We start from the raw sequence: 10,612 nt of genomic DNA on the forward strand, positions 1-10,612 counted from the left end.
AATGCACTATATTTATTGTTTCCTGTACTACACCATGGCCCTGATCTCCTTATTCTTGCGGCTGATTACTTTGATCTTGGAAAGGTAGCTAACGAGGTGCGATCTACCTTTCATTTATTGTGGCCCTTCCTGTAAGAAAAGGTGGCTCCGTTGCATTTCGTGCACTATCATTCGGGCTAATAATTTCAGAATCTCCTCTCTTTGGAGCGCCCCTTTCAACTTGTGGTGCAACAACAGAAAAGGGTGTTTTATGCACTTCGATTACACTTTGTAATTGTACAGGATCACTAAATGCGCTATCGAAGGACTGCATAGATCTGACGCATGAGTTTGATAACTGCGAACCCGCTCTCGGTCTTACGCCATCTGTCAACGTTACGTTTGAACCTAGCCGATATCTGGTGTGCACTAGTAATTCCCCTTCTATATTCACCACCAGGTACTGTGCGCTCCTTTATCGTATCAGTTGCGAAATTGAATATATAACTCTTGTTCTCTAGAAACAATTTCATACCGCACAACTTAGCCTCTTTTCTCGCTGATTTCGGTGCCTCAAGGGCAAATTTGATTTTCTCTCTCGCAAGCAATTTTCGCGTAATCCAAATTTTTGCGTGTCTAAAATGTTGACCTGATTCTAGAACAAAATCGTGGCAAAAAGCGCTCGTGAATTTAACCAAAACGGGGCGGTGGTTTTGGGGCGGTGGTTTTGATTACATTTAATACGGAAAACGTCTTTTATGTCGCTAAGACGTATCGAGGCATTCGGAATAAACTGGTTAAAAGTGGCAACTGCATCTTCAAGTACTCTCTGTGCTCGTCTTGACGGATTGAAGTTGCACAAAATCATATTTGTTCTTTTCGAAACAGCCTCCATATTACTCATTTTAAGTCGCGTCTTCTCCAGCTCTGTTCTCAGAGAATTCACTTCTCGCTGCGTATTTATGTTTTCTGTCTGAACTTCAGTGATTGCTTCCTCCAACTTAGTTGGTAACTGTCCCCCATTTATTTCCACTATTTTTGATGAAATTGGGTCTATTGTTGCTAACTGACCGTTCATTATAGTGAGAATCGCCATTATTCGAGATTCCGCATCATTTGAGATATGACTACCCTTTGGATTCTGGCCTTGTGTAAACATTCCTTGGAACAAAATGAACAAATTCAAAGCTCTGCTTATCACAGGTCTTGCCAATACGAATGTAATTATGTGCCACTATAATCCTTATTATTGCCAAACTGGTATACCGCTCTTTCATTTTGTATGAAATTGTCTTACTTTAAGAATGCCAAAAGTTCAATTAATGCTGTAATGCTGTGGGCAAAAACTCCAGTCAATTCAATTTATCCAGTGACGTCACATATTCCACTCGGTTGCAGATACTGAATAAATATTTCTAAGATTAATCCTTTTAAAACAATAGATAGATCTTAAGTGTTCAACGACTGAATAGCTGAATACTATCATGTCTTAATTCCAAGGTCAATAAGGCTTAAAAGACCAAAATGTCTAACGAACTCAAATATCAAAGGTCAAATGGAATATCATCATGACTCTCAGTGTCTGTCCAAATCGTCAGCCATGTAAAAACCACCCAAATGAATTATAAACCGCCTCTAGTCTCTTGATGTAAAAATAATGGCTTCGGAGACTTGGTAATGTTAGGTATTTACCCACAGGCGAAAAACATATAATACATTTGTCCAAATGGCTTATCCTGAATTGTAAAGAAGGGGTCAGGCATTAGGCCAGCCTTGAAACTATTAGAAAATATGACACTGAATGTCGGAAAACAGTGTTGTTATGTATATTGAACGATCCTAGGATCAAACCTTATGATAAATCGCGAGAACACTTGTAATTATTCAACGATCAATTTTCATTTCTCTTGCGTTTCTTTTGTAGAGGAAATATTCTTAAAGTTTGTTTTTAACTGGCAATATTCATATAAAAATATTTTTGGAAGAAAATGAAGACAGACGAACATTCACCGACTTTGTTGGTTACCATAAAATTGATCAGTTGGCTGTCTATATTATATAGTCTTTGTCTGTGTCTTTTACTATGACTGTTTTTTCGCAAAATGATTTTTTAAAAGCAGGAATTTATCGTTTTGCAAGGTAATAGGCACTTTATCGGCAGGTCCCATTTTACCGAGTGCTCATTGAAATTTTTACCGTCAGGGGCAAACTTTGCACCGTTTCTGGCTGTTTTTTCGTTTTACTAATTTCTTGAAGATTTGTTTTTTGTTTTGTTTTTCAGAGCTTTATCGATTTCTCATGAGAAACAAAGGGTGGCCTTTCCAAATGTGAAATAAAGTTTTTAAAAGGCTGCTCGTCGTTATGTAAATTATTTTAGGATTTACGTCGATTTGTCGTAGTTTTCATTTTTTTTTCTTCTTTTTTTTGCTTGCTACTGTTTGGCACACTGACGAATTTTTCTTTAGGTTAATTAGAAGTAGCACGACAACATTGTCTTTACAAATGTTGGAATTTTCTAAACCAAGAGTGTGTCTTCTTTACTATTGTATATATTTCTTAATTTTTGAAAGGCTGTAAGTCAAACTATTTGTTATGAAGTTAAAACCGGTGCTTTTAGTAGGTACTACAAGACATTTCACCTAATTGCATTTTACATTGCTTGTCTTTCTTTTTCAGGTTGCGTATCTGTAGATGTTGCCCTTGGAAGCATTGAAGATTTGAGCTCAAGCAGTCTTGGATCAGCTAGCCAAGGCTCGAACCCTCGTCTTGATACTGAGAGCCGGTCTTCACCCTCTTTTTCTGCAGATGGGGTGTTTCATGCTGATTAAGTTTGGATCGAGTAAGTAAATATCTTTGAAGTTTTCTTCGAGACTTAATGACCGCTTTATGAACAGTAACAACATAAATTTACGAAGCCACCCTATTGAAATAAATACAAGTGATTAATCCAACCCACTTCTTTGTCTAGTCTATAACCAACATAGGCTATGCATTGAATACGTAGCGCTTTAATATCCTATTTTATATTATATATAGAATATTCTATATCCAGAGATCGCTTCTATATTCATTATATAAATATTCCAGGATATTAATTACACCTAAAATGCGTTGCGTCTCTTTTTCTCAAATATAGAAATGGTTGCAAATTCGCCCTGCTTTTTATCAAGACCACATCTATCTTTTCTTTAAATCCAAATAAAAACCTTCCTTACGCAAATATCTCTTTAATAATAATCATTGAAAAGCCCCAAAACATATTTTTCGGCTTTCTCGTTCTCCAGGCAAATTTCCAGTGAGGACTCTTATATTGTCTGTCAACGCTGACAATGCAAAAGCTAATAGCAATCCATAGCAAAACGGAATACAAGGCTCTGTTGATATTTTCATAGTTTTAGGTTGAACTACTCTAGAGTAGTTAATTAATATTAAAAGCAAAGTATAATTAAGTACCAGATCTACAAACAACCTATGGCTTAGCAAAGAGACATATGATTTCAATATACGTATATGTATGTATGCCTTCGATGTATTGTTTGTGTGTTTGTTGTTTTATTAGTCCCGGCCACTTAACACGAAAGGGATGGTCGTAGAAATCTGGGAGGTGTCTCTTTCGACGGATATCAAAATTTTAGTTTTCCTCTAAGGCTCAAAAGTGATTAAAGGACAAACTGTCCAAGTTCGCTCCGGGGAATTCCCCATTGCATCGAATAAAAATGTTCAGATAACGATTTTCTCAGAGTTGCTGAAAGGTCTAATGAATATGTCTCGGGTCCAGGGATAACATGACCCAAGCAGGCAGGTCCTATACTGTGCAAAATGCCCACTGTTTACGGATAACTTTTTAGAATGAAAGAATTGATATTTTCGACCGTGACTTTCAGATTGGTTTTAAACTTTCAGGGACTGTTCCGTGGCCTAGGGACCATACACTTTTGTTAGGAAGAGATAATGTATTTGGGGTTGCATATGAAAGTGGACCAAAAACCTTTGTCTCTTATGAGGTTAAAACTTACAGCTGTAAGTCCCTTGGCCATGGAGAGCATATTGTAGAAAAGCAAATCGATTTGGGTCGATTTCGTATAAAATATGACCCTCAACAGGGCCTTAAAAGGTTTTTTATTAGATCGGAAGTTGTATCCTCAAGTCTTAAAAAAAAAGGTGATCCTAGTTTCCAAAAAAAGTTTAAAAAAATTGTTCCCTTGGGAGAAGACCAAAAAATGTCTTTCGAACAACCTTAAACTTACATGTGTCAGATCTTAGACCAAGGAGACCACCCTCATGCGCAAGGTAAAATTAGGCTTGGGTCACGGACCCTCCAAAAATGAGGTTCATAACCAAGCTGAAAACTTCTTTGAGACGCAGGAGTTCCACGTCCGTCAATTATACGGTTGCAAATTCCGCTTCAGCTGAAAAAAGGAAAAGAAATTAATTTAGAAAAAAAAATTTGAAGGAAAAGTAAAGAGAAAAATTAAAACCTAAAACCAACAGAAATGTAATAAATCAAACCTAATACGAACAAAAACTGCTAAGGATGAATAAAGGAACCTAGAACGAACAAAAAGTGAAATGAATAACCAAGTCTGACATAAAAATCAACAGAAAATACCGCAAATAAAAGTGAGGATAATTCCCCCACAAACCCTCCAAAAGCTATAATGCCATTCGCGCTTTAACAATTCCTCCGCAGGTAAGCCGAATTTCCTTCAATGAGGCTTGAAATTCCTAGGGTTTCACGTTGAAATCTCTGGCTCAATAAGTGTAGGAGATTATCTTAATTGGCGAATAACGGTAATAAGTTAGTCAGTAAAATAGGTAAGGTTAAAAGGGCTTGTAACGGTAAAGTTAAGAGTCATTGTTTTTTTTTCTTATTCCTCTTATTCGATCAAAAGGGAGCAGGATATTGCCTTTTCTAATTGTTTTAATGAAAACACAAGGAAACTAATAAACGAAGAAACAGTTCTAATCTTCTTCAGGGGCAGATCCAAGGAGACTGGGGGGGACCTTCCTCCCCCCATATTTTTCTAGTGCCATCTTTTTTCTTTTCTTTTTTACCCTTTTTCTTTAAATAAACTTGTGAATTTTGTCAATTATTGACGCTCTTATCACATTGCCCCACTCCCCAGAGATTTTGGTCTAGATCCTTCTGCTCTTGAGACAACGAAAATGAATACTTCTGATTGTACATTAGCATAAGGGGATTGTTGCTTATTCTTTGGCTTGGCTTCAAGCAGCATAGCCACTACTCTTAGCCACTAGGGTCATGGATGTTGAGTAAGCGTTCTTTTTCTTCCTTTAGCGGCCAGGTTTCGCATCCATACAGTAAAATGGAACGAATACATGCCAAATAGACTCAGACTTTGGTCATCTGGCTGATATCTCTTCTAGATTAATTTAAAAACTTTTTCCAAAAAAAATTTTTTTTAAAGAACAGTAAAAAAAACTCCATAAAACCGAAATTAGCAAAAATACAATAAAAAAGTCGACCTTACGTAAAACTACCACAAATCAACATCAATAAGTAAAAAAAAACGAACAAAAATTACAATAGATAACCGAGTCAAATTCAAAACGAGCAGAAATTAACGTGAGTAGGGCTCACAACCCCTATGTCTTTTCAAAGCCAGAACATAATTTACACTTTCCTAAAAAAATATTTAAATGTTTTTACGTTTTTTAACTCTAAGAAATCCAAAATTAAAGACTTTAAGGAATAAATATCAGCATATCTATATTGAACTGATATTACAAATTCATTCGTGTTATTTCAATGAATTGTAAGTTCGAAGAAAGACAAGAGCCAAGAGCTCATATGGCACTTGTGACCAGGTCGGAAGAGCCAAAAGCCAAGAGCTTCTTCCCACTAAGTTTCATTACGATCTATCCACTCTAAGCGTTTTCAAAGATTTCTGGTTTCCCCCTCTAATTCCCCCCAATGTCACCGGATCCGGTAGGGATTTAAAATAAGAGCTCTGAGATACGAGGTCCTTCAAAATATCAAATTCCACTAAGATCTGATCACCCGTTCGTAAGTTGAAAATTCATCGTTTTTCTAATTTTTCAGAAATAACCCCCCCCCCCCTCCAACTCCCCCAAAGAGCCTGCCAACTTTCATCGTCCTAGCTTATCTGGAAATGCCCAAACTAGTATGTCCCCCCAACTCCCCAAAGAGAGTAGATCCGCTCTGGTTATGTCAATCACGTATCTGGGACTTGTGCTTATTCTTCCCGCCAAGTATCATCACGATCTCTCCACTCTAAGCGTTTTCCAAGATTTCCAGTTTCCTTCTCCAACTCCCCCCAATGTCACCAGATCCGGTCAGCATTTAGAATAAGAGCTCTGAGATACGAGGTCCTTCTAAATATTAAATTTGATTAAGATCCAATCACCTGTACGTAAGTTAAAACTACCTCATGTTTTCTAATTTTTCCAAATTACCGGATTAGGTGCCCCTAGCTCTCCCAAAGAGAGCGGATCCGGTCTGGTTATGTCACTAACATATCTAGGACATGTGCTTATTTTTCCCACCAAGTTTCATCCCAATCTCTCCACTCTAAGCGTTTTCCAAGATTTCCGGCTCCCCCCAACTCCTCCCAATGACACTGGATTCGGTTGGGATCTAAAATAAGAAGTCTGAGTTACGAGTTCCTTCTAAATATCAAATTTCATTGAGATCCTATCGCTCGTTCGTAAGTTAAAAATACATATTTTTTTCAAATTTTTCCGAATTAAACACCCCCCCACTCCCCCAATGTAAATCATGTATCTAGGACTTGTGCTTATTTTTGTCACCAAGTTTCATCCTGATCCCTCCACTCTAAGCATTTTCCAAGATTTCAGGTTTTCCCCTCCAACTCCCCCCAATTTCACTGGATCCGGTCGGGATTTAAAATAAGAGCTTTGAGACACGATATCCTTCTAAATATCAAATTTAAAAATACCTTACGAATGGTCACCCGTTCTTAAGTTATCACTTGTTCGTAAGTTAAAAATACCTGATTTTTTTCTATTTTTTCTGAATTAACCGTGAATTAATCTGGGAAGCGACAAATATCTAATTTAATCTGGTTTGGTCCCTGATACGCCTGCCAAATTTCATCATCCTACCTTAAATGGAAGTGCCCAAACCAGCAAAACCGGGACAGATAGGCCGACAGATCGACAGATTTTGCGATTGCTACATGTTACTTGGTAAATACCAAGTGCCATAAAAAATCTGAAAAAAATCTAAGGCATTCCTTATTCTGAGAGGTATCTAGAGAGCATCAAATTTCTGTTTTCCACTCATAAACAAATGAGATATTTGAGATAAATCTGTCGGGGGAGAGGGGTGATTTGACTTGGATTTTTTTTCAGAATTTTTGTTTTTCGAATTCACAATTCACTGAAAAAAACACAAATGAATATGTAATATCAGTTTAATATACACATGCTGATATTTATTCCTTGAAGTTTTTGATTTTGGATTTCTTAAAGTTAAAAAACGTAAAGACATTTAAATATTTTTAATAGGAAAGTGTAAATTATGTTCTGGCCCTGAGAAGGCATAGGGTTTGTCAGCCCTACTCATGTTAATTTCTGCTCGTTTCAAGTTTGACTGGGTTATCTATTGTAATTTCTCCTCGTTTTTTTTTTTTTTTTTTTACTTATTTATGCTGATTTGTGGTAGTTTTACGTATGGTCGACTTTTTTATTTTACTTTTTCTAATTTCGGTTTTATGGTTTTTTACTGTTCTTTAATTTTTTTTTTTGGAAATTTTTTTTAAATGAATCTAGAAGAGATATCCGACTGAAGACCAACGTCTGCGTTTATTTGGCAGATTCGTTCCATTTTACAGTATGGATGCCGGCTAAAGGAAGAAAAATAACGTTTACTCAACGTTCATGATCCTAGTGGCTAGGAGCTAGTTACGGCTTGCAGCCTAGCCAAAGAACAAGCAACAAGCACCTAATGCTAATATAGCACCTAACGTTCATGCATATAGTGCTATATAATATAGCACCTAACGTTATGCATATATTAATGCTAATATAGCACCTAACGTTCATAATATAAGCACCTAACGTTCATAATATAAGCACCTAACGTTCATGATCCTAGTGGCTAGGAGCTAGTTGCCGCATGCAGCCTAGCCAAAGAACAAGCAACAAGCACCTAATGCTAATATACAATCAGAAGCATTCATTATTTGTTGTCTCAAGAGCAGAAGGCTGGTAATTTTATATGATACCCAATGAATTTTTAAAATTCTGTTTCATTTCTATACTATATGGATGTCAACTTTTTCCTCTTTTTCTTAAAAACCACTGTCAAAGTTATATGATGAACCAAGGACGTTGTATAGGAACCAAATAGTTCTACAATTAACCCGTTACTTGGAATTAAAGTCACTCTAGATTCTCTCGGTGTCTGCCTTTCACTTTTCTTCAACTCCATGAAAATGTTCTCGTAGCCCTAAAAACTACTTCATCTTTCGTAACTGATTAATCACCGTACCATTTTCGCAATTCAAAGAATATTAATGTTCTATTTACTCCACCGGTGAGGTCTGATTTCAATCCTCTAATCGCTAGTCTTATCGTGTGGACTACCCTTCATGAGTCAGCTCGAGAACGTCACTCGTTTGGTACCTTCAACAGAATTTTACAGCATTTTTGTTGTTTAAGCCAATTATTTTATTATTATTATTATTATTGGATGGATGTCTCTGGGCTGTTTGGGATTTTTTTTAGTTGTAAATGATGTTTGCCTTGTGCACAGCATCTCTCATGGCTGGGTTGTGGCTGGCTTTGAAGGGTGGGGAACAGTTTTCCATTTGAGGGCTATTGGGTTTTTTTTATGTGTTGGTTTAGTTGTGTTTGTTCCTTCTACGCGTGCAGGCCATAGAGCCTATTGTGTGACCAGATGTCTGGTCACACAACTGGTTTTTTATGTCTTATATCTGGGTTTTTTTTTATATTTTTTTATGTGTTGGTTTAGTTGTGTTTGTTCCTTCTACACATGCAGGCCATAGAGCCTATTGTGTGACCCGATGTCTGAATTGTTTTTATTTTGCTTTTTTATTATTATTTTCATTATTATTCCTGTAAATTCTTATTTTTGATATGTGGAATTAAGAATATATGAAACACCTTTCTCATTGTGCAAGGTTATATAGAAATAAGAGTCACGCTATGCTTTATAGCTGTTTGCCTTGACTATGGATTTATTACATAATTAGATACCACATATTCTAGAAATAAAATATAGCAACACGCCAGCAGGCATACAGAATGTTTCATTTTTTTATTATTTAAAAAATATATTATCTTACCTGGTCCCCATTCCCTCAAATTAAATCCCTCTTCCCAGAAGAAGAGAAAACAAAGAGTTCAAACTTAAACCTGGTCTGTCCAATTAAAAAAAAAGACCTCGAGCATGAAGATGGATTCCAGAAGCGCGGATGCGAATGAGAGGAAAAAGAAGAAGAAGAAGAGGTTTATTTTTATTCATTACAATACAAAATAAAGTTCAAAATGGAATTACAATACACTTATTCCCCCTCGAAAGGCTCCATGGAAAGGGATACAAGGGGTATACTTGTATCCCTGGCTATTTTCAACTATGGTTGAAAATCATTTGCCCCCAAACAGTTCACTGAACACATTGGTAGAATATGGTCTAGCGTGTTTCGGTGCAGAGTTGGGCTAAAAAAAAACCTGTCTCCTATCAAGTACAAGACGTTTCAAGACGGACCTAAAGCCTAGCTTTAAACTTGGGTGCTGTTAAAATAATTGCTATAAAGTGTTTAAACTCTTTTCGTTCTAGGGTTTTGAAGAGGGAAGTACACACGGTGATTCGGACTGTGCATCGTCGAATCTTCTGGTCATTCGGAAAGAGAAGTTAATTAAAAAGTTTTTATTTTAGCTTTTACGCGTACGAACGTTTTAGTTTAGTTTTTTGTATCATGGGTCGTATTCCATTAATTATTCGAGACTATTAAATAAATTTGTTTTTCAACTGTTCACTGTAATGGGAAAGGGGTAAGAATCTATTCTGTTTCTTGCTTTTTTTTTTATTAAATATGCTTTGCAATGTTAGTTTTTTTTTCATTCTCGTTCGGGTTATATTAAAGGGTAAGCTAAAATACGGTAAAGTGCTTTTCACAGTAAATAAAAGTAAGATACTCATCTGATTCGATATACCGTCACCCATCCACTTCAAACTCATGTCTCTACCATCGCTAACTTTTTGGCAGAAAGATTGGTATTTTGCACCATGTTTGAATCAGAATCACGCAGGGATTTTTAATCGGTAGGATTCAAGAGACAAATTTAGCTATTGACCCTACCAACATCACCTTGCTTCTCCCCCTAACAACATCACCTCGCTCTTCCCCCTTCCGACATCACCTTGCTTCTCTCACTACCAACATCACCTTGCTCCTCCCCTTACCAAGATCACCTCGCTCCTCCCCCTACCAACATGACATTGCTCCTCCCCCTACCAACATCACCTCGCTTCTCCCATTACCAACATCACCTCGCTCCTCCCACTACCAACATCACTTCGCTCTTCCTCCTACTAACATCACCTCACTCCTCCCCTTAATATATCCTCGCTCCTTCCACTACCAACATCACCTCACTCCTC

General features: G+C 36.9%; 1 protein-coding gene across 3 annotated transcripts in view; it reads left to right on the forward strand.

The window, feature by feature from the left end:
* LOC136038477 (BCAS3 microtubule associated cell migration factor-like) overlaps positions 1–9,982 on the forward strand; it is a 115,600-nt gene extending 105,618 nt beyond the window's left edge. For all 3 annotated transcript variants that reach the window (XM_065721548.1, XM_065721547.1, XM_065721549.1), the window contains exons 10-11: positions 2,656–2,818; positions 9,788–9,982. In XM_065721548.1, the coding sequence (XP_065577620.1) occupies positions 2,656–2,807 (152 nt within the window). In that variant the 3' untranslated portion in view covers positions 2,808–2,818; positions 9,788–9,982. The remainder of the gene's footprint in view (positions 1–2,655; positions 2,819–9,787) is intronic.
* Positions 9,983–10,612: the final 630 nt, after the last annotated feature.

The sequence above is a fragment of the Artemia franciscana genome, chromosome 18, assembly GCF_032884065.1.
Source record: "Artemia franciscana chromosome 18, ASM3288406v1, whole genome shotgun sequence".
Lineage (NCBI taxonomy): Eukaryota > Metazoa > Arthropoda > Branchiopoda > Anostraca > Artemiidae > Artemia > Artemia franciscana.